Source organism: Vipera berus (genome assembly GCF_964194415.1).
Source record: "Vipera berus genome assembly, chromosome: 2".
In the NCBI taxonomy this organism is placed as follows: Eukaryota; Metazoa; Chordata; class Lepidosauria; order Squamata; family Viperidae; genus Vipera; species Vipera berus.
Genome location: NC_138203.1, coordinates 57,548,821 through 57,573,842, shown reverse-complemented (window position 1 = coordinate 57,573,842; position 25,022 = coordinate 57,548,821). Strand labels below are relative to the sequence as shown.

General features: G+C 42.0%; 1 protein-coding gene and 1 long non-coding RNA gene across 10 annotated transcripts in view; one reads left to right on the top strand and one right to left on the bottom strand.

Annotated features, from left to right (window-relative positions):
- SLC12A2 (solute carrier family 12 member 2) overlaps positions 1-16,931 on the bottom strand; it is a 57,815-nt gene extending 40,884 nt beyond the window's left edge. For 8 of the 9 annotated variants that reach the window (XR_014025261.1, XR_014025262.1, XR_014025263.1 and 5 more), the window contains exons 1-3: positions 16,025-16,926; positions 14,858-15,672; positions 1,739-1,858 (exon numbers count right to left, since the gene is read on the bottom strand). Coding sequence is in view for 2 of the 9 variants with exons in the window: in XM_081318743.1 (XP_081174869.1) it covers positions 1,739-1,858; positions 14,858-15,583 (846 nt within the window). In the remaining 7 variants the exon portion in view is untranslated. Of the gene's footprint in view, positions 1-1,738; positions 1,859-14,857; positions 15,673-16,024 lie in introns of all 9 variants that reach the window. The other variant, XM_081318744.1, reaches the window with a different exon arrangement.
- A 3,998-nt stretch (positions 16,932-20,929) lies between these two features.
- LOC308663675 lies at positions 20,930-22,385 on the top strand. Its single transcript, XR_014025464.1, has 3 exons — positions 20,930-21,463; positions 21,764-21,825; positions 22,321-22,385. It is a non-coding gene; the product is annotated as an uncharacterized lncRNA (long non-coding RNA).
- Positions 22,386-25,022: the final 2,637 nt, after the last annotated feature.

Sequence of the window (25,022 nt, the reverse complement as noted above, 5' to 3'; positions counted from 1 at the left end):
AACAAACCACCAATCCCCCATCAGGCTAGGCCGGCTTGTACAAACAAAAACGTCTTGAGATCGCGACGAAAGGAGTGAAGTTAAATGTTTCTTGCAAGAGAACCAAGTATTTCAGGCTTTCCAGCACTCTTTTCAAGATGCAACTTGGAACCCATCTAATTTTAATGGCGCATAGATGAATTTCTCAGCAAGTAAAGCTCATTATAATAACTGTTCATTATCTTATATTTTTAATACAGAGGCAAATGTTTCTAATTTATATATAAAAAGCTAGTTAGAAAACAAGATTGCAAGATGACAATTTTTAAAAGCTAGTTGAATATTATTGAAAGAGCCATTTTTGGAGCTATTTGCTTTGTATGGTTATAGGAAGAGTATGAGTTGTAGTTTCCCAACATGTCGAACTGGAAACTGTTTTGTAAGGGGTGTTTAAACCATAGAAAAGATACAACACTATCCTTGAAGGCAGCATAAGTGAATGGAAAATAAAGGCAGAAATCTCAAATTAAATAAATTAGAAAGATGCTAATTACATATAATTAAGCATAATATTGCTTATTACAAATTTAAAGTGAACAATATGAACAGTATGCCTTTTACTATTAACCATATAGCTCTAGAACAGACATGTCAAACTTGCGATGTCACATGGCGTCGCGCAATGTACTGGGACTGTTTTGCCATTGCCAGCAATGGGGTGGGTGCGGTTTTGGTATGACGCATCCGGCCCGCGGGCCAGCAGTTTGACATGCCTGCTCTAGAATATTCCTGTGGTAGAATGAACTAATAAATTATAGGGGATTTGGGTTTTTTCTAACTATTCTCTGGATTACAGTAATCCAACCAACAAAGAAAAAAAAATCAAGAATGAAAATACACAAATGAAAACATTTTCATAGCTTACTTTTCTCTATTCAGTGATACTTTACTTTTTTCTTCTTTTAAAAAAAGAATCTTTGGGGTAATGATTGTGAAACTGCCAGCAGACAAGGGTCTCAAAATGCTGGCTTTCCAGGCCATTTTTTATGGCCTATAATGATACTTCATGGATGTTAAACACCAAGGGCAGGGCAATGAGTGCTCTACAGACATGAACGCAGGGCCACAGGAAAAGGCCTGGAATAGGAGCAGTCTGGAACTGGTAGTCTCACAACTTGTCTTAATACACCAGCCTAGCATATTTTTCAGGCATAGGGAACACTATCAATCCCACAAATATCATCATGAGCAGCACCCTTCCCTGAGAACCCCCACCTGCTCTCACACTCTCTCTACCATGCAGGAAGAAAGGCAACAAGCAAACCAAAGATATTGCTGCCAGGCAAAGAGAAGGAAAAACTCTGCTAGGCAAAAATGGAGATGTGACGTGACAACAAATATGAAAATGACTGAAGACAAGAAAGACAAGAAAAAATGCAGGGTCTGCATAGTTTTTAGTACATGGATATCCTAAATTATCTCACCCTATATATGAACTTGAAAAATATTACATATCAAACCAGTGATACAACTAAATATTGGTATTCTAGTGAACAAAAAATACTGCGAGCTAACTGACCAAATTGAAATATTTCTATTTTACAAGTAGCTTTGTTCTATCTTAAGGTTGTTTTTTTTACCATTCATGAAATGTTGAATCTCACCCCGCATGATTTAAAACATTGAACAGAACCCCACATATGATTTAAAACATTAAACAGAAGTCAAGAATTACTTGAAATACCAAAGTTATACTCACCAATACACCTTTAATCCAACCAAATTTGACAATCCCTTTACTATCAGCAGTATATGCTGCAGTGGCTTCTCCAGTAGGAGTTCCTTCTTCTCCATTTGCATAGCCATCTTCAAATAGCTCCTAAGACACAGTAACAATCAGAAGGGAAAGGGAGGTTGCCAAGAAAGACTCTCTAATAAATCTGTTTAATGTTGATAGTGTTGTAACTAACACAGATTAAATGGCAGAATACTTTGACTAATATCAGAAAGCCAGGAAATGTTTTCTTTGTAGAAAAGTAGTCTACCACTGTATGATAACATCTTTTATTATAAAGCTAGTGAAGCTTTGTATGTTTTATATGATCCATATGTATTTATTAAATACATGGATTTTAATGTAGATATGCATTACATGATATACAAAATATAGTTAAATTAGTAACTTCCACAAAAGAGTACAGAAAGTTCCATGGCAATTATATAAAGCACGTATTATATTATATATATTCTTTGCTAAATAACTGCCATGTTTAGTAATTGTTCAAAGTTATGACAGCACTGAAAAAGTAACTTTACAACCAGTCCTTGTACTTACAACTGTCAGTGTGTCCCTGTAATAACATGAAAGAGATTTGGGCACTTCACCACTGGTGGGTATTCTATAACTGTCACAATATCCTGTGATCACAATTGCCATTTGCACATTTCACAGCTGGCTTCTGACAAGCAGTCAATACGGAAGCCAGCAGTAAAACTGCAAGTTTTGGTCACTGATGTCTCCCTTAACAACCATGGTTGACTTGCTTAACAATTGTGGTGGAAGTGAGGACTTAAGTTTGTTGTTATCACATAAACTTGCTTAATGATATCATTTAGTGACAGAGTTGCTGGCCCCATTTATGGTGGTTAAAGCAAAAACTATCTGTATACATAATTCATAGCTCCTTTTACATTTAGTCAAAAGGATCAATGTTCTAGACCAGATTTTCTAAACCTTTTTACCCTAAAAGAGCCTTTGAAATAATTTTCAGATTTCACGAATCCCTATATAAAATCACAAAACACTCTACAAAGTTTACAATAGAATTCAGTTCTAGTTTATACAAAACATGTCTACGTTTAAAACATTGGCAAAACAGCAGGCCAGGATTGAGTCAGGTGAGTAAAAATTCCCACCATGTGTGTTGGTGTGTGTGTGTGTGTGTGTGTGTGTGTGTGTGTGTGTGTGTATAACTTTTTTTTCAATCATGATCTCTCGCAGACCCCAAACAACTTGTCATGGTACCCCAGTTAAGAATGGCTGCTATAGATTTTAATGTTTAAAAAAGCACAGAAAATTATTATAAGATGTTTAATTAATGCCTTAATCTCCATAATATCTATATGGATATTTTAATAAATGAAACAGAAAAATAATCCTTGAAATGAGCTCTATTTTTTAAACTTCTATTTACTTCTCCACATTATTTATATCCTGTCTTTATTATTTTTATAAATAACTCATGGCAATGAACATATCCAACACACCTTCCTCCTATTTTCTATGTATTCTATATATGCCCACCATTTGTTACATTTCTGCCAATGATGGACAAGCTATTTTTCAAGTCCATTGTGAAAGAACTCCATACTTTCCACCAGGTCTTCACAGACCTTTCTACCTCTTCATTTGAGTCCAACGGATATCCATAAAAGTATTCATAAATTTGGCAAAGGGTGAAAGTTGTATGGTAGAAAGTTTGGACTATATATGATAGATGGAATGAGGTTGTGAAATTGAATTTCACAAATATCTTTTGGATGTCTTGTGAGATATGAGACCTAGCACTGTCTGCTTGCAATCAAAATTTCTTTCTTTTCCTTCTGAACCTTGTTGTGTTGCAGTATAGTGCTCTGAGTTAATAGTAGTGACAGATTCAAGAAAATCTGTGCGAACAACACTATCTGCATCTCAAAAACGAGTTTTCCTGCCAAACCCTATGTTTTGAATTCTCACTATAATATTCCATGGACTGACATTGTTTCTGGGTCTTATTTTGTTGGTTGTCACAATTTCTCACATTGTGAAGAAATTCCTCACATTCATTCTAGTAGTATAACAATAATTGCTGGCAATTTTTGACCCTTGATGTAAGGAAGACTTGCATCAATCTTCCAAAATTGAAGAACTTCAATTACATGACCCATGCATTCCTATGAAATGCAAGCTTGACAGCAATTTACCTCTGAATAAGGTTCATTAATCTTTTTCATGTGAACTTGTCAACTGCGCTTTCAAGTCATCCATTTCATTCTCAAGTCATCCATTTCATTCTCAATCAACAAATCAGCACTATTTGGTTCACTGTTTTCACACACACACACACACACACACACACACATATATATTTGGCTCAGCAATGCACAATATGCCAAACCGTCAACTTTATTAGCATTTCTAATCTTCCAGAAAGACACTAAATACCTGGGTTTTCCATCAAGCGCTGGGATAGGTTAAGGAGACAAAATGTTGGAAGCTTAACTTGGGTGTCAGGTTTTTTGTTTTGTTTTGAGTGTTATATTTTTAAGAGTTTTATATGAGTTTAATTCTTGTGCCCAGAATTTGGTATAAAGGGAGGCTATATAAATGTTTTAAATAAATAAATCAATAATCCACATTTAACAGTGAACTTCATTAGGCTAAAATTCTATTACAAATTCCATCTGTTAATACTTGTAACATCAAAGTCATTACTTTTCATTAAACCTTCTGATGTGATAGACTAGTAATTCTCAGATAATGTAAGATTAGTAAGTAGATTAAAAGTTTCTTCAAGCATGCTTTCTGGTAGAAGAAATGCCTTTACCCATGTAACCAAATATCATAAGGTATCATAGGGAAATAGAATTAATCCAATGTAGTAGCCAAGAATACAAGGCAGAATAAATGATTATTTCACTATAAACTTGCTGTCTCCCCAGGAGAGTTAAAAGCAAACTATTTTAAGCTTTGTTCACACAATAACAGGTAGTCCTTTGGGTTCAAAGGAGACAAATGTTCTGCAGTTCATCTATGAACACGGAGGTGGCTCTGCACTCCCAGTCTGGAAACACAGTGTCTAGAAAATAGGGGCACTCAAAGTCCATTATTACAATAATTGTGGGTGCTATTCTGTGCTGCTGCTCATAATATTCTATCAATGTTTGGTGGCAGCGTCTTTGTGGCACTTGCATGGACAATCTTGAGATCTCTTTCTGGTCTCCAATTCACCATACAGTTAGTGACAAGACATAAATGCTCATCCACTGCATCTGGACTCATGTCCATATAGGAGAGAAGGGAATCCATATCCAGCTTTGTGAAGATATGCACATTGTGTGGATTGGACACTCTAGTTTACAACTGCCCTAAAGTCTGGTTTGCCTTACTGATCCTGGGGTCATTTTCTTTGTCCAAAGACCTATATATCAAAAAGATACTTCCTAGGGATTTGAAGCTGTTTACATTTGTCAGCTGCTATCAACAGTGATTTTCTATAGAGTTGATATTTGACACAGGGTAGTAAAGTCTTCAGTCTTACTCAGGTTGATAAGTCATGCTAAAGAGCATTATAGATCACTGCCTTTGTGTGTCAAGTGCACACAATCATATGCAATCATTATTTTTGAATGTATAGATGCCTTTTGCCCATGTGTTCAAGGGACAAGGGTCAAAGAGTATTGTCCAGTGGGTACCTGATATAACTCCCTCCTTCAGACCTTGGGCAGGATAACATGCAAGCAAAGGACAGATTGAACAGATTGGGGCTTGTACAAAACCAGCTTCACCCCCATTGGAAATGGTAAATGCAGCTTACTTAAAAGCATTGTAAAGGACCTGCTGTCATTCTGATGTGGAGTAGCTGAATCAATTCCACAAATTTCTTTGGGCATTCTTAATGTTTCAAGATGATCCAGAGTCTCCCTGTTTACAGTGTCAAATGACTTTGTCAAGTTAATGACAACAGAGGTTTGTTCTGCTAAGCGAAATTCTCTTGGACTTGCCTCACAGCAAATATCAGGTCTACTATACTTCATTCTGGCCAAAGGCCACATTATGCCTCCAGGAGGTTCCTTTCCAAACCAGTGCCCAGTATACTCAAGAGAATGTGGGGGGGGGGAAATCTTGCAATGGACAGCAGTGAGACACCCCTATAATTTCCATGATTTGATTTAACTTCCCGTATTTTTATAGAGAGCTATGAGGAGGGCATCACAGAAGTCATCAGGCATCTCCTCCTTGAACTAAACCTTCCAACTAAATGTCTTCCTTGGAACACCTGTAAGGTATTTAGGTGAAGAGCTTTATAGATTTCAACAGGAATACCATCATCTGTCCTGTTGCTTTATTTGAGTTCATCTGCAAGATCACTTTGATCTCATTAGTAGGGGGAAGCAGGTCTAGGTAAAGGTAAAGGTAAAGGTTCCTCCGCACATGCGTGCTAGTCGTTTCCGACTCTAGGGGCCGGTGCTCATCTCCGTTCCAAAGCCGAAGAGCCAGCGCTTGTCCGAGGACGTCTCCGTGGTCATGTAGCCGGCATGACTAGACGCCAAAGGCGCACGGAACGCTGTTACCTTCCCACCGTAGTGGTCCCTATTTTTCTACTTGCATTTTTACATGCTTTCGAACTGCTAGGTTGGCAGAAGCTGGGACGAGTAACAGGCGCTCACTCTGCTACGCGGCACTCGGGATTTGACCCGCCAAACTGCCGACCTTCCGATCGACAAGCTCAGCATCCTAACCCACTGAGCCACCGCGTCCAGGGGGAAGCAGGTCTAGGGCATTCAAAACTGTCAGCTGAGGAATCTGTTATAAGACATCAGGATCAATTGTGGATGGCCTATTGAGTAGGTTAGAAAATTGTTCAGCCTATTGAGTTTTCAATTCTTCCTGATCTTTGATCAAGCTCAGCTCATCAGATGACAGCAAGGGGAAGTATCTTGATTTACAAGGGCCATAAATTGACTTTATGATGAAGAATTTCGGTGGCAATGTTCCACTTGCTCAGCCTTTCTCTGCCACCATTCATACTGCATTTCTGTAGGTGCTTAAACTTACCTTTCTTTCTTTGAGATAGATGTCAGTTCATTCTGCCAGTCTGTGTAGGCCTAGTTCTTAACCTGGAGAGCTGCTGAAACAGTCTCATGGTTTTCATCAAACCAGCCTTTATGCACCAGTATTTTCAGTCCAAGTACATTTGTTACAATCAACATGATGACATCTTTAAACTGCATCTATCTTTCAGAATAGTTTTCACAACCCGTAAATATGTTAACACATTAAGCCATTCTATTCTTAATCCTGACTCACTAGTTTTACACAATACATAACCAAAATAATACTATCTGAATCAAAAAGTAGACCACTCTTCATCTGCCCAAATAATATAGATTGACTTTAAAATGTTCTAAGAAATGAGAAATTGATATTTTATTCAAATTTTAACATAAAATGTTATTGACAAGATCACACTCAGTGCAATACAGCACAGCCAGAATGATTAACACATCCGCTACTGGGAGATGGGAATGTAGTAGTTTTGGCTGAGCCTTGTTATAACATCAGCTGATTTGATATCATAAAGCACCTGAACTAGTGCTATATGAATAACCAATTTCAGAAGGAATTCCTCACTTTAATCAATTTCTAAAAAGATATAAAATAACGCAGAATTCATGTGACCAACTGAATTGGTGCTCTTCAGCTTGGCATAAGATTTCATTAGATATATTTCTTTGGATATCTATTGCTCTTTAACATTTTCTATTGGTTACTTTTAATGTTAAGTTACTAGATAGCCAGGTGAGTAAGCAAGTTTTAATGAACCATCCAGCTAACATTTCAGCACTTGACCTGACAGTAATCCTCAAACATGCCACATTTGCACGTAGTTCTATAGGGCAGGCTGCCCTTGCACAACCAACATAACCAACAACTCCAGAATATTTCTTAATACTGGAAGATATCTTGATGCGAAAGCTACATGAATCTTTCACACAGAAAGATAAAAAAATAACCATTTTCTAAGCAGGATGATTTACATTAACTTCAATTTTTAAACTAATAAACATTTACATTCTTGTAGAATATTCTGCCCATCTTAAGACTGTTTATAAATGTGTAGGAATTTTTCTGCTAAAAAGCAATCATATATTTTTAATGGACAATACTCATTTATCTAAGACTGTTAAACTACTCTGTTGTTGTTAGTTGTGAAGTCGTGTCCGACCCATCGCGACCCCATGGACAATGTTTCTCCAGGCCTTCCTGTCCTCTACCATCTTCTGGAGTCCATTTAAGCTCATGCCTACTGCTTCAGTGACTCCATCCAGCCACCTCATTCTCTGTCATCCCTTCTTCTCTTGCCCTCAACCTTTCCTAGCATTAGGCTCTTCTCCAGTGAGTCCTTCCTTCTCATTAGGTGGCCAAAGTATTTGAGTTTCAACTTCAGGATCTGGCCTTCTAAAGAGCAGTCAGGGTTGATCTCCTCTAGGACTCTACTTCTTCCATAAATACACACTATGCATTTAGATTCAAACTGTGATGCTTAGAATATACTTCCTGAAAAAAACTGAAATCTAATTTAGACAATCCTCAAGATTTTAATACGTCTACCCTAAGCTCCAAGCCAACTCAATGAATTCTGAAGTTAACAGAGTTGCACTATTACAGGAAAAGAACATTTATATTCTACTAATATAATTCTTCCATACTATACTAGGCAATAGGTTGATTTTGGAGCAAACTTTTATTGGATAAGGTAGTATAATTCATCATGCCAGATTTTTTCCTTGTCAGCTACAGATGTTTGTATCTTCAAAAGGCTGTTGATGCCATTAAGTTGAAACCAGATTTCCACTGTATATTCACCTGTTACCATTTAACACATTGCTTCAACCAGCCATCTAATCTTTATACTAATTTATCAAACAGATTTTCAATAGTTTAGCTTCAATATGCAATTTAGTTTGAGAAATCTTAATTCTTTAATAAAATCAGAAATATTAACAATGGCTCATAACATAGATTTACCAAGAATTCTTTTTTTAAATGCTAGTATCACCATATAACTGGTATGTTGCACTTTTCAGAAAGACAGAGCTCAGAAAGTTATTAAAACTTTCAAATACGATATAAATAACACTAAAAATGCATAATAAATTATAACTCTTTAAATGTTTCAGATCTACACATAGTTGGAAGTACTTAAGCTACTGAGTTTAAATTCCTTTCATCATATTATAACAGATGGATGTTTAATTCTGACCTACTGGGAAGATGCAAGCAGACTGTATTATTAAATTATTTATGCAAAAGTTGAAGAGTTATGTTATTCTGAAAACAAGTCTCTCAAACATAGTTTATATATCTATAAACAGCTTATAAATCCATGAACATTGCAGTAAGTCTGGCCAAGAACTTTGCATCAGTAAATAATCAAAGCACACAGAAAACCAGGGAAGACTATTAATATGGATGCTTGATATAAAATGGAGATAAAAAGGATTTCTTCTGGCATATCTCAAGATGGCCTTTGGTTGTTGTTACACCATGTAGACACTTTTATACTGTTTCACTCTTCAGACTAGGCAACTACTTAATCCCATGTCCTACCCTAAAATGAACTTAAGAAATTTGGGAGAGGGGGAAATGAAGAGTCATATTACCTCAGACCAGACAACAAGTACTGCTCTAATGTTCCATTAACTTTTACAGACCTATAAAGTATATTGCCTCCATATAAAAGGTTCACAAACATGATGTATTATATATGATGTAACATGATGTAAACATTCCCTAGAGTGTATATGTTAACAGCACAAAAGTATCGTCAAAGCATATATATAGGGAAGCCGCCTGACAGGAATACACGCGGGAACTTTGACAGCTGTCAAAGTTCCCCGTACTGCGCAGGCGCCTCCACTGACAGCTCGCGGCTGTCAAACTCCGGACCGTGAAGAAGACTGAGCTGTCAAAGCGTCCGCCACACTGCGCAGGCGCAGCCACTGACAGCTCGCGGCTGTCAAAACACCACACCACGAGGAAGCCGGAGCTGTCAACAGAAGACGACGCCGATTGGTCCCTGCCTGACACGGCGCCAAAATAAATACATCTGATTGGTCCTCGCTACCAGCTGCCGGCTATTAAAGCCGGACAAGTTATTCTCTGTTTGCCTTGCTCTAATAAACTTGTTGTTAAACTAGCCTGTCGTCCCGAACGGTCCTTCGGCTACTTCACTGGCGACGAAGGTGGGATCGCTCCGGAGCTGAAGTCACGGCCGAGGAAGAGAGTTCCCGGCAAGAGCTGACACGGAAGTTTTAACTTCCATCGGAGCAACCCAGGACCGGACGACATGGCAAACTTCGGCCGTGTGAGGGAGTTTGATACCCGCCATCCCGAGAGATGGCAATCACACCTCGGCCAAGTTGAAGGATTTCTTCTCGTCAGTAAGATCACTGACGACCGAGCAAAGGCCGCCGCCCTGCTGTACATCAGCGGGCCCCCGGTGTACGACGCAGCCGTCGGGCTGTTCAGCCCAGTGCCCATCACGGAAGTCTCCTACGCGGACCTGGTGGACCAGCTGAACAAGTATTACATGCCGGCTCGCTCGGAACTGTACTGGCGGGTGCAATTCGCACAAAAGAAACAACGGCAGGACGAGCCCGCCAACGAGTTCATCGCTGGGGTCAGACACGCCGCGCGGAACTGCTGCTTCCCCGACCTGGAAGACCGCATCAGAGATCAGGTGGTGATCGGTCTGAGGGACGAGAAGCTACAAAAAAAACTGACGTCCAAACCCGACATGAATCTGGCTGAGCTGACCAGGGAGATCATGGCATACGAACACAGCCACAAAAAGAAGCCGACGAACACGACCCCAGAGTCCCCGGCGACCGTCTACCAGGAAAGCGCAACCTTCAGCGACAGCGGAGAGTCGGTAGATTTCACCGATGGAGAAGCCCTACAGCGCAGGATGGAGCACCGACAGCCGAGGAGGGGAAAAACGTCGGACCGCCGAGGATCCAGGGACCCTCCACCGCCACCCCCACGTTACGTGCAACGAGCCGCCTGTGCCAGCTGCGGGGGCAACCATGCCCGTGGAAACTGCCGCTTTAGGAACGCAAAATGCCACAACTGCGGGAAGACTGGCCACATCAAGCCGGTGTGCCGCAGCAAGGGCCGGGACAACGTCAATGAGGTGGAGGCAAACCCCCCAGGTAGGCCAGCTGCCCAGGCCAACAGGGAAACCCCACCAGGCAACCGGGTTGAGACAATCGATAGGGTAAACTGCATAAGTTCCAAGGTTAAGGTCTGGGTCAGAATTCAGGGGGTGCCTTGCCACATGGAGGTGGATTCAGGGTCAGCGGTCTCCTTAATTTCGCTAACTACTTATCAGGAGATCTGTCAGAAAGGCCGAAGACAAATTCCCCTGAAACAAACTCAGGTTCACCTTGCAGACTTCCAGAAAACCCCTATTCCGTTGGAAGGGAAAGCCAAGGTCCTTGTACAGTATAAGGGGTTCAAAGGCACCCTAGAGGTTTTAGTTACGCCAGGGAACCGTACCAACTTGATTGGGCTTAACTGGTTCACTCCACTAGGCATCGCCTTATCAGGGGTTAATACCATTCAAACACCCAGCCTGGAAGCCGTTTGCGAAAAGTACGCCGACGTTTTCGAGGGCACTTTAGGGAAATATACAGGTCCCCCCATTTCCCTGCAATTAAATCCAGCAATCCAACCAATTAAAATAAGAGCTAGGAGGGTACCTTTCGCCCTCAAAGAAAAAATTGAAAACGAGCTTGACCGACTCGTGAGTCTAGGGGTGCTAGAGCCAACAGATGGGGGAACCTGGGAGACCCCTATTGTCACCCCAATCAAACCTAATGGCGAAGTGAGAGTATGCGCTGACTATAAGGCGACAGTCAACCTAGCCCTCAGCCCCCATGCTTACCCGGTGCCAGCGGTAAGGGACGTATTTGCTTCCATCCGCTCTGGCACCATTTTCGCCAAGCTTGACCTCTCGCAGGCGTATTTACAGCTGCCTGTCACAGACGACACCGCGGAAGCGCAAACTATTGTCACCCACCGCGGTGCTTTTAAAGTTAAGAGGCTTCAGTTCGGCATATCTGCAGCCCCGGGTATCTTCCAGGGTATCATGGAAAAGACCCTGAAAGGAATACCCGGGGTCTGCCCCTATTTCGACGATGTTCTCATCGCCGGAGAAAATGAAGCTAATTTAGCTGACAGGCTGTCAGCTGTGCTGAGCCGGCTCAGAGAAGCCGGTCTCAAACTTAAGAGGGAAAAGTGCTCCATTGGAGTCACTTCTACAGAATTCCTAGGGTATAAAATCGATAGCCAGGGCATCCACCCCACCTCTGAGAAACTAAGGGCTATTCAAACCGCACCCAGCCCTAGGAATAAGCAAGAGCTTCAATCCTTTTTGGGACTGTTAAACTTTTACCATGCTTTCATTCCCCACAAAGCCACTATTGCAGAGCCTCTCCATAGGCTCCTCGACAAGGGTACAACTTGGTCCTGGACCAAGGAACATGAAAATAGTTTCCAATCGTTAAAAAAGATCATCTGTCAAAGCTCAACCATCACCCTTTTCAGAGAAGACACCCCAATATGCATCGCTTGCGATGCCTCTCCCTACGGAATTGGGGCAGTCTTAAGTCACCTACTCGAGGACGGCACACAAAGACCCATAGCCTTCTATTCTCGCACTCTGACCAAAGCTGAAAGAAACTATGCACAAATTGACAGGGAAGCCCTAGCGATAGTAGCAGGGGTCAAAAAATTTCATGATTATCTGTATGGAAGACCATTTACGATATTTACAGATCACAAACCCCTGCTAGGCATATTTACTTGGAATAAAATTACACCACAAATTCTCTCCCCGAGAATCTTAAGATGGTCAACGTTCCTAGCAGCCTATTCTTATCAACTAATACATAAACCAGGTAAGGAATTGGGACATGCTGACTGCCTCAGCAGACTGCCCATACAAACCAGGGACTCAGATCCAGCCCCAGCCAGCCTAATTTTAGCAATCTCTCAGCTTCCAGAATGCCCCCTGACGGCAAACATTATAGCTAATAATTCAGCAAAAGATAAAATACTTGCCAGAGTCCTCAAATGGGCCACAACAGGGTGGCCAGCTCAAAACCCACAACCCCAATTCCAACCTTATTATAACACGAAAAACGAGATTTCAACACATAGAGGATGTCTGCTATGGGGAAATAGGGTCATCATACCAGAGAAAAACATAGACCAAACATTACACATTTTACATGAGGGGCACCCTGGAATTGTAAAAATGAAGGCAATGGCTAGAAGTTATGTATGGTGGCCTGGCATAGATAAACAAATTGAAAAGTATGTGGGTGGGTGTTATACCTGTCAGGAGACCAGGAGCGAACCCCCCCAGGCACCGATCCATAAATGGGAGACTACAAGGAACCCTTGGTCACGTATACATATAGATTTTGCAGGACCCATCCAGGGCCAAAGTTTCTTAATAGCAGTAGACAGCTATTCCAAATGGCTGGAAGTCACGCCCCTTAGAAAAACAACGTCCGCAGCCACTATTCAAGCCTTAAGAAAAATATTCGCAACGCACGGCCTACCTGATACCATAGTTTCCGACAATGGACCTCAATTCACCTCTCGTGAATTTCAGATCTTCGCTACGAAGAATTGTATTAGGCTGGTCACGTCGGCGCCGTTCCACCCGTCGTCGAACGGAATGGCTGAAATTATGGTACGATCCACGAAAGAAGCATTAAAAAAATTCGTTAAAGGGAACTGGCAGAGGCGACTCAGCCAGTTCCTCTTATCACAACACACAATGCCATGCTCCACAACGGGCAAATCACCGGCGGAATTAAGATGGGGGAGGAGGCTAATAACACGTCTCGACAGACTGCACCCCGACACATACCCAGAAGAAAAACAGCACCCCCACCCCGGCCGCACACTCAAACCTGGTCAATTAATATGGGCAAGATCATACACAGATAAAAACAAATGGGTTCAAGGGACAGTAATAAAACAAACAGGGCCCATCTCATACCTCATAGCTACGCAGGCACAGGGCAACATACGCCGCCATATTGACCAGCTCAGACCCAGACAACCGCCACACAATTCCGAGCAACCAACCAACGCCGACTTACAACCCCCTCCGGAAATGCTGCCTATCCCAAACCAGGAAGTTGAACACCAAAACGAAGAACCAGAACCAGACCATCCACCACCCCTTCGCCGATCATCCAGGAATCGAAGACCACCCACCTACCTAAAGGACTATCAGTGGGCAGGGTCAAACATCCAAGAGGAAAGAAACGCACCAGGGGAGGGGTAAGGGGTGTATTATATATGATGTAACATGATGTAAACATTCCCTAGAGTGTATATGTTAACAGCACAAAAGTATCGTCAAAGCATATATATAGGGAAGCCGCCTGACAGGAATACACGCGGGAACTTTGACAGCTGTCAAAGTTCCCCGTACTGCGCAGGCGCCTCCACTGACAGCTCGCGGCTGTCAAACTCCGGACCGTGAAGAAGACTGAGCTGTCAAAGCGTCCGCCACACTGCGCAGGCGCAGCCACTGACAGCTCGCGGCTGTCAAAACACCACACCACGAGGAAGCCGGAGCTGTCAACAGAAGACGACGCCGATTGGTCCCTGCCTGACACGGCGCCAAAATAAATACATCTGATTGGTCCTCGCTACCAGCTGCCGGCTATTAAAGCCGGACAAGTTATTCTCTGTTTGCCTTGCTCTAATAAACTTGTTGTTAAACTAGCCTGTCGTCCCGAACGGTCCTTCGGCTACTTCACATGAGACAATATGCAACATAAGGAAAGGCAGACTAAAGCAAATATATTTGCAATGCATATCTATAAAGCTGAAGTCCATGCAGAGAGAACATAGAAAACATGCCTTTTCATAGTTTTTAGATAAAACTCATCTAGTTTAGAAAAAACACAATTTTTTTCTACCTCTATACTATCGGCACAACATTGTGTCAGCCTGATGCCCCTTTTTTAAAAAAAATTCCAAATGGGGTTACCACATGTTCTTTACTTGCTCACCATCACTCACCTTGTCCAGCTCATCATGCAACTCTGCAAGGCTGGGTCGAATAAGTTTCTCTCCTAGACCAGAAGCGGTATGCCGATAATAGTCTATCCTTGGCACGGCATCGATGGTATTGTGGCCGAAGGTGCGCAGATAGTACGTGTTCGTATGAGTGTCATAATAGTAGTGATGGTGCCCTCCTGAGCCTCCCCCGGAATGTAGGCTCCCTTCGCTCAGAACTGTGTCACCACCATTCTGGAAGCTGACGCCGCAGCCTTCTGGGCCCACACCTCCAAGTTCATCAGAGCTGTCATCTCCAGCGGAGGGGTCCACGAAATTCACCCGGAACCGACCTTTTGCTTCCTCACTGCTTTTCTTATGCCCATCACCGGGAGTGGTCTTCGCCTCTTCTGCCCCAGCCGCACGGCTCAGGTTTTCTGCCACCAGGTCCACCTGAAAGCGGCTCTGGCTGGGCGTGGGACCCAGAGGTCTGCAGAGCCCATCTCCAGCGGCTGCAGAAGCAGGAGCCAATCCGCTCCCGGGCTCCGACGAGGGGCCGCCCGTGCCAGCCGTCGCATCCCCGTCACTCGCCGGCAGACGAGATACTTCCTCCGCGCCCGTGGATGCTGCTGCATCGGCGGCTCCGCCTCCTCCTCCTGCCGCTGCAGCTTGGAGCTTCGGCGAGCCAGAGCGGGGTGGCGGCGGCGGCGACGAAGCGCGGGAAGGTTGCTGCGAAAGCTTTGCTTCCATGGCTTCCGCTTCTCCTCGCGTGGCGACAATGCGGGCCGGAATAGATCCTTCTTGCGGCTCTGGCTTGGTTCGACGAAGTCCCTTGGTTTCTGGGAACCAAGCAAAGAAAGACAGTCGGCTGCCGCTCGGGGCGCTTTAAACCACCAAATGGCGCCCCGCCGCTGCAGGGCTCGACTCCGCCGCCCTCGAGAAAAAGCAAGCCAGCACCACGCCGCACTTTCTAGGCAGATAACCGCGCGGCCCTGCCCTGCCCCTCCCTGCCGGTCACCCCGCCCCAGTCCTTATAGCCCCTCCGCAGCACCAGGTGATGCTCCGCAGCTACCGGCCCCTCCGCCTACGGGGTCCCGCTCCTCGAAACCCGAGACAAGGGAAGAGCCACGGGCGGGGAGGGTCTCCATCTCCGCTACTCCCCCCGTCCCCTCGCTTCCCGCTTTCTCTTACCTCACGTCCCCACAGACAAGGACCACCCTCGGTCCGTCTCCCGAAGTCTGAGGGACGGCTGGAAGCAGCAACGCCACACGCTTCGTTATCTCTGCCGCCAAGGCGACAGCGCTCCCTGGGGGACCGCGGAGGGGAGGAGGAGGAGGAGGAGGAAGCCGGCTGAGCGAGCCTACACAGAACTACACTTTCTCTTTCTGAAGAAGCCAACGCGGTCGCGACACGTGTGTAACGCCTTGCTGCTCTCGGGCCGGTCAGGCGCAAAGCTACCGCCGGGCCCTCCGTTTATGCCTCTCTCCCCCCCCCCCCGCCCGCCCGCCCGCCCCGGGCTCCCCTGAGGCAAGCGAAAGCCGGGTGCCGAGGAGCGAACGAGAGCCGACCGGCGGCAGCCAATCGCCTAACAGCCGCGCGGCTCGGGGACGAGTCTTTAAAGCATCCGCTGCGAGGGGAGCGGGGAGGCGGAGGAAAGCCCGAGCAGGGAGGGATCTGGCCCGGCGAGGGCGGAGCAGTGTTCGGGCGCTGCTTCTGGAGCTCGCGGATGCTGGCTCGGCTCCGGCGTGCTTCGGGGGTAGAGGTTGTCTGCCGCGTTGCAGCCGGGAGCCTCGGCTGGCTAAAGCGCCTTTTCAGAGAAAGAGCGAGGCCGCTTTCCCCTGCAGGGCGACCCAGCCAGAAGCAGCGTCCTCCTCGCGTCGTCTACAGGGAGGAGGGAGAGGAAGAAGAAGAAGAAGGCATCCGCCCGGCGGGCTGCTGCTGCCTCCGCCTCCTCGCGACGGAGAAGCGCTTTGAGGCAGATGGCGGGTTATAAAACTGACGCTCGGCTCAAAGCGAGGATGGGCGGGCCTACGAAGCCACTGCTCCTCCGTGGGCGGACGGATAGGTGGACGGCTAGGAAAGTTCCCCGACTCTTCAGCTGTGGAGGAAGAAAACCAAGCTTCCGAGATCTCGCGAGCAGGCGCGCAGACGCGACTGAGCTTGCAAGAAGCCCGGCAAGCTTTACGTTGAGGCGGGCGGTTTATAAAAGGAAGGAGCAATCTCCTCATGCTCCGGGGGGGGGGAGGGGGGAAGGGATGGTGGTAGTATATCCGTTCGCTTCCCAGAAAAATTGCTAAAAGATAATGCCCTTGCTTTCCTGTGATGTCGAAGATGGTCCTACGTTAGGAAAAAAAACAGTACACCTTCCCTACGCAAAAGCAGCCCACCCGTGATAATGTAAAACCTAATGAACGTAGCCGTTCTTATTGCTCTTACCACAACTCTTGAGAAGTAAGTTGGTGGCAGTTGCTGCACAGGAGCTCAATTCAGTTTGGAGGATGCTCAGTTCAAAGCAAGTATTCACGGCTATACACCACAAATACTTAACATTTGTGGTGTGTAGCAGTGAATACTTGCTTTGGATTGAGCATCCTCCAAAATTCCCCTGAATCCCAAGGGCGCACAAGGATTCCTGGGCAGACTAAACGATGTGGAAGTTATTCCCTCAAAGCCCGAGGTTTAGAAACAACTCCCGTTCAGGGAAAAAGAGTAATATCCTTGCATCTAAGGAAGTTTCTGCTATGACGCTATTTATGTTAAGGGCCCTGTTTTTGCACTTTCAACCGAGTCAAGGAAGGTTAGCTGATGTCATGTGAATTCTGTAACCTATTTAGCAGAGGGGGTATCTCTAAATCAACCGTGTCACGTGAACATGGAAGGAATCTATTCCGAGTTAACTCTTTTCCTGCTGAAATAGATAACACGTGGAGCAGCTCTACAAAACCAAGACTCTTCTAGTCTCTGCACCTACATGTAGCATAAAAATGGTGGGAAATGGCTAAGTCCCCACACCTGTCTCTGGCATTTTTAGCTGGGCCATCATGGATTTTCCAACAACTTTGTTCTAGTAGGAAACAGTATGCTCTTACACAAATAGTATTGTGGTAGAAAGCTAGAAGCCAGGATGTTACTCCTTTACCATGAATGGGAGTTGTTTCTAAACCTTAAAAAGACATCCAAGGAATCAGGAGGAGATGTTGAATGGGTTTGCATATCATCTGGTTTGGTTTTATTGTGTTGTATTGTTTTAATACAATAAATGTGTAGCCATGAGGTTGAAGCCATGTCTGTAATAGATTCCCTTTTTAGGTAAGGTGGATAATTATTAAATTTGCAGACTGGCATAGTATGAGCATTCTCCAAAGATTCTAAATTACCTACAAAGACAAAAAACATTCATGTAGTTTTTTTGAGGGGACTTAAAAATATATATAAAGTTCCCTTTGTACAAATTGTGGGTAAAAGAAAAAAAAGACAATCTCTTTATCAGAGGTTTTCAAACTTGGTCCTTTTATGACTTGTGGACTTCAACTCCCAGAATTCCTCAGCGTGCCTAGCTGAGGAATTCTGGGAGGGGAAGTCCACAAGTCATAAAAGGGCCAGGTTTGAAGACCCCTGCTCTATATCAACAGCAATAAAATTACTTGTAAATTTAGGTAAACTTGGAAAACCTGAACAGTTGCCATAGCACTGGAAAGGTGATTTATGACATCCCACGCTTAGGACCATTGCAGTATCCCCCGCCCTCATGTGATAAAAATTCAAGAGCTTGGCAACCAGCATCTATTTATGATGGTTGCAGCATTGTAGGGTCCTGTGATTGCCATATATGGACCTTCCCGACTGAAATCTGACAAGCAAAGTCAATGGGTTATGGCAGATTCACTGCATGACTTACTTAACAACTGCAGTGATTCGCTTAACTATGGCAAAAGATCGTAAATTGGGCTCAGCTTACTTAACAACTGCCTCGCTTAGCAGTGGAAATTCTGGTCCCAATTGTGGTTGTTAAGAATTGAAGCCTTTGAACTATGGTGCTGGAGAAGACTCCTGCAAGTCCCTTGGACTGCAGATGGGGACTGTAGCCAAGAAATTAAAAGACGCTTGCTCCTTGGGAGGAAAGTCTTGGCAAATCTAGACAGCACACTAAAAAGCAGAGACATCACCCTGTCAACAAAAGTGCGTATAGTCAAGGCTATGGTCTTCCCAGTTGCAATGTATGGCAGTGAAAGTTGGACCATAAGAAAGGCTGAGCACCAAAGAATTGAGGCCTTTGAACTCTGGTTCTGGAGAAGACTCCTGCGAGTCTTGTGGTAAAGCTAAGCCAGTTTATATATCCTATATATTGTACAAAATACTGATTCAGAATTACCTGCTTTTATGTTTCCTGAAATGGGTGATTCAGTTATATATTTTGTCCCTGAATGGGAGATGTAGTCTGTTATGGTATTAATACCAGTAATACCTACTCTAGTTAATGATTCAGTGTATAGTTTACACTCTTGCAACCAGTGTTAACTTGCAAATCCTGTAGCTAAAACAGCTGGATTATTTTTTGTATTTTTTAGTGGCATCTGTTGAAAGGCAGGAGATTCTTGTCTACTGCTTTGACGCCTTGGAGCAGCCCCTGAACAGCTCCCAATTGGATTGCTTCTAATAAAGATTTTGACTGACTTTGTTGTTGTTTTGGGGTCCTTTATTTTTATTTTTGGTCATTTGTCACGTGCCCATTCAGTTTAGGAAGTATCAAGGACTCTACCAATATTGGACAATTGAGGTGGGTTCAAGGAAAGGTAATCAACAATATGTACATGTAAATAGTTTCAAAATAGCTTAGTTATACAAGAGTGAATTGAACAAGTATGCAGGAAAAGATTTCCAAATTGATAGGCACCTAACAATCCATAACTGCTATCAATTTGAATCTGTTTATTATAAGAGAAAAACAGTTTGTTTAAGTAGGAACTTTGGCAAGAAGACTCAACCATGTAAGGAATATTCAGATTGAAATTCATAAAATTTTCCTAAAAGCTGACTGTTTTATAGCTTTTTAACAAAATCTAGCATATTACTAGTTGTCCTGCATTTGATAATATTTATACATCTGATGTTATGGCAAAATGGAAAAACATTGCAAACAATATCTGACTGGTAAAAGTATGTTGTGTATTTCTACATATAGTCAATATTTCTTTCTAAAATACACATAGAAAATATTGCATTCATTGAACAGAAACTTTAATGTGTAATTAGTATACATTATTTACATAATTTTTAGGGACCCAAAGGTTGCTTTGATTTTCTTTTTTCTGTTTCTCCAGAACATTCATGTAAAAGGAGTATTTGCACTTTTTTTATTTGTAGAATTAGAAACCTGTCATCTGGAAACAATTCATATAATTTTTTGATAGATTTGAGATTTGATGGCAGAATCTGCTTTCTCTTTACAAAATGGTATTAAGAAAGCATATTGGCATTTACTGATGAAATTATAATAAGCATGATCATGCTAAACCATGGTTTGTTTTATAAATCACAATATGGATTTTTACAACAAACCAAAACCAAATAAACCAGACATTTTGTGAACCAGGCTATACGTGTATGCAATGAGGAAAGAACTGTGGGAGCTTATGTTTTTGGGTGTGAAATGTTGATGTGTGGTCTATGTAACTGGGTGTAACATGATTTCAGTCATATAAGCTTATTTGCAACATATTGTGTCAACTTGCCTGCATGCACATTTGTATGTAATCCATTACTAATTGCATACTTTCATCTTTTGTTAATATTTATTCAGCTAATATAAATACCAAATGTTTTCTTATATTATTCTAATGGTTCTTATTTTTTATGCCAAGGCATTTCAGTACCTTCTTCACTACAAAATCAAGGTTCAGGTTTGTATATAAACAAAAGATGCCTCAGCTCAGACTACAGAGTTGACAAGGGCATCACAATTCAAGAAACTCTTTGCCTTTATTGAAACAACAAGCAATCATAAGGCTTGGATTGTTTCTGGCAATGCTAAGCTCCCTACAGACATGGAGAATGTTCTTCCTTAGTAACAATATGAGCTGGCATATCTAACAAAATGCCAGCATGAGATCCATGTAACATTTGTTAGGACAATATCACAAATTACGTTTTGTTCTAAATTTGTTAAAACTTTATTTTACATTGCTACTGTGTTTCCTGATATTTGGATTGGTAAATTAATCTGTGATCTCTGTAACTATTTAATATAATGTCCCAAAGGTGCTTTTTCAAAAGGCAAATGGATTTTGTTTTTCCTTGAAGATGTTTCACCTCTCATCCAAGAAGCTTCTTCACTTCAGAATGTCTGAAAAAGCTCCTTTGGGACAACCATGATCTGGATGACTGAGAATCTCCATAGACATGTAGCTATTTAATATAATATATAATCACATATTATATACCTATATCTTGCATTGAAGATTCCCGAACATGAAATATATCATATATCTGAGAAGCCAAATCTGAAGAAATAATGTGGATTAAGTTAAAACAACAGCAAGAAGTGAAGAAGATGGAAAATATAAACCAGAATATTTGGACTAGAATCTAAGGAAGAGACAGACACGTGAATACAAGTTGACTGTGGTAATAGTAAGTGTTTTGCACTTGTAAACACTTGTAAGTGTTTTTATTGCTATCACGATTTGCCATGAAGACAGAAAGTTTCCAACAAAGTTGCAAGGCTTTTCTGTTGTTTTGCATGTTCAACAAATTTATGGGATATATATTATAAAATATCTTATGAATCTATTCATTTTCTAAATGAAAATAAATAGATAAATCATTGGGAGAAAATTATCACTGAATAACACTGAGTAATATTAAATATTTATGCAGAATTTTCCATTTTCACTTGTTTCTGGCTAATATGGAAAAAACATTTTTTTATAGCAATGAGGGAAAGGCTGGAGAGAAAGTATATCTCACCTGGGAGTGCATTTGTCTGCAAACTAGTATGTATCTATGTATCTGAAAACACCAAAGGTACATGCCTTTTTAAAAAACTAATTGAAATTTAATTCAAATTAAACTTAATATAAATGCAATTTTTATAGTAATTCCTGTTTTTATAATAAGCAACAAGTAGTCTTATTGCACTTCTATACTATAATATGGACAGTGACATTAATTGTGATACTAGCCACACAATTTTATGCTTTTTTGAAGATAATTCAAGTAAGGATAATGGGGTTCCCTTTTGTACAAATGTGAATAAGAATGTAACCTTCAAAGTCAATATATTTGGTCATATTATGAGACTTTTGCATTACCTAAGATAAAAAATTATGACAAACCATGTATTTAGGTCATATTCAAAATTTGAATTTCTTTTCATAAAACTTTTATGACTTGAGAAAATTGTGTGAAACTTATATAAAAATAATTCCAGGCTTATATTTTCCATTCAAATGTTCACTCAGTTTTGATGACTTTTTTCTCTTTTGTAGCACAATTAATGTACATGGATGGGCACTGAACTGTCATTGTCTCAATGTGAGCTGAGCAAAAGGTCTGCATTAGAAACTGCTATGTTTATTCTTGAATAATGGATACGGTAAATTATTAGGTACCGTAAATATTGTGCATTAATGGAATGCATTTGTATAGTAAAACACAATTTTGTTGTTGTTTTTTAGTGATGTAGATTTCTGAAATTTTGCCAGGAAAATTCCATGATCAATCCTTTCTGGCCAAAAATTTTTAAAGCAACTTACACTTTAAGTCAGAGGCCAAAAAGCTTTTTTCAGTGTACTGATGTGATATTTATATTTGCTGCTGTGTCTTCTGCTTTCCAAATCTATGCTGACGTTTTGAATCAGGAACACAATTATTAAATAAAGACTGTTGTTTAAAATATCTTTGTAGAACATGATGTTTATACGTAATATTTTCTCACATCAAATATTCCTTGCAAGCTTAATTATTAATGCTTAGATGGGTGCAACTAGTTTTGTCATACATGAATCAGGAATGCCACGTACCTAGGTTTGGTCCATGACTTTGTAAGCTGGCATCTAATTAGAGGAAAGCATGATAGCTTTATAAAATTGAAAAACTTACAATTTGTAAGAAACCTCCTGTCCTGGAAAATAAGGAAATATTGATGCTCCAAACCTATGCTAATAAATGATATAAAATCTACAAACTGTGAAGTGGGCAATCACTTCAATATGAGCCAGCAGTGTGCTGCAGCTGCCAAAAAAGCCAACACAGTGCTAGGCTGCATTAACAGAGGGATAGAATCAAGATCACGTGAAGTACTAATACCACTTTACAATGCCTTGGTAAGGCCACACCTGGAATACTGCATCCACCACGATGTAAAAAAGATGTTGAGACTCTAGAAAGAGTACAGAGAAGAGCAACAACGATGATTAAGGGACTGGAGGCTAAAACATATAGGGAACGGTTGCTGGAATTGGGTATGTGTAGTTTAACGAAGAGAAGGGTGAGGGGTGACATGATAGCAGTGTTCCAATATCTCAGGGGCTGCCACAAAGAAGAGGGAGTCAAGCTATTCTCCAAAGCACCTGAAAGCAGGACAAGAAGCAACGGATGGAAACTAGTCAAGGAGAGAAGCAACCTAGAATTAAGGAGAAACTTCCTGACAGTTAGAACAATTAACCAGTGGAACAACCTGCCTCCAGAAGTGGTGAATGCTCCAACACTGGAAGTTTTTAAGAAGAAACTGGACAGCCATTTGTCTGAAATGGTATAGGGTTTCCTGCCTGAGCAGGGGGGTGGACTAGATGACCTCCAAGTTCCCTTCCAACATCATCATCATCATCATCATCATCATTATTATTATTATTATTATTATTATTATTATTATTATTATTATTATTATTATTATTATTATTATTATTAAACTTACTACAGTAGTTCAGTCTTCGGGTGGGAAAATTGCTTCTAAGAAGGTTATCACTCTATTGCCTGCTTTCCTGCATCTAAAGTAAATGTCAAAACTTTGGCTGGAATACCTGATAAACTACAGCCATAAGCCTATTTGTTGAGGTAATACAGGAATTATAATGTAAATCCAGCCTATATCTACATGAAGATAGTCCTGAATGCAATGGTGGGATTCGGCCAGTTTGGCAGAACCAGTAGCTAATTTTTTTCTTACCCAAGCCCAGAATGGACTTCCAGTAGCAGCATCCACTCAGAGAACCGGTTGTTCACATATTTGAATCCCACCACTGCCTGAATACATCATCATCATCATATAAAAAAGTTGGAAGGAACCTTGGAGGTCATCTAGTCCAACCCCCTGCTCAGATAAATGGCTGTCCAGTCTCTTCTTAAAAGCTTCCAGTGTTGGAGCATTCACCACTTCTGGAGGCAGGTTGTTCCACTGGTTAATTGTTCTAACTGTCAGGAAGTTTTTCCTTAGTTCTAGGTTGCTTCTCTCCTTGATTAGTTTCCATCCCTTGCTTCTTGTCCTGCTTTCAGGTGCTTTGGAGAATAGGTTGACTCCCTCTTCTTTGTAGCAGCCCCTGAGATATTGGAACACTGCTATCATGTCCCCTCTTGCATCATTTGGGCCTCAGGCCTCTCCAGCGGGAGGTAGCACAGCTTCCCCAGCAGCTGCCTGCCGCCTCCCCCTCCCCCAGAAGCCAGCAGGAGGAAAAACACGTGCAAAAGAGGCCCCTCCATGGTAAACACACCTGCAACCACCCACCCCAAAACCCACCTGTCTAAAAAAAACACCACCAAATGAGCCCCCCAAAAGGCGGCAGATTCATGATAAAGTTCCAGGAGTTTACATAAACTTACCATTAACCACCCAAGATTCTAGGAATTTAATAACACCACATCTGGAGAGCTGTATTTATGTTACAAAGTTTTGATCAATATAAACTACATTTTTACAAAATGTAAAACAAAAATCTAGAATGTGTTGAATGGATATAATCTGCAGCTGTTGCCAAGAATCCAAGCTATGCCACATAAGTATTATTACAAGTTGCCATTCTGTTGTTTGTCTCTGAAGATATTTCAGAGAATACACCAGAAGTTCCCACCTTGGTATTTATATCCTTCCTCTTTCTCTTCAGTAGCAAACTGCTTAGTTTTCAATTACAGAATTAGTCCTACCAAATTAATTTATCTCCTGCCTCAAGTTCTTTATTGTTGACTCAACAAATGA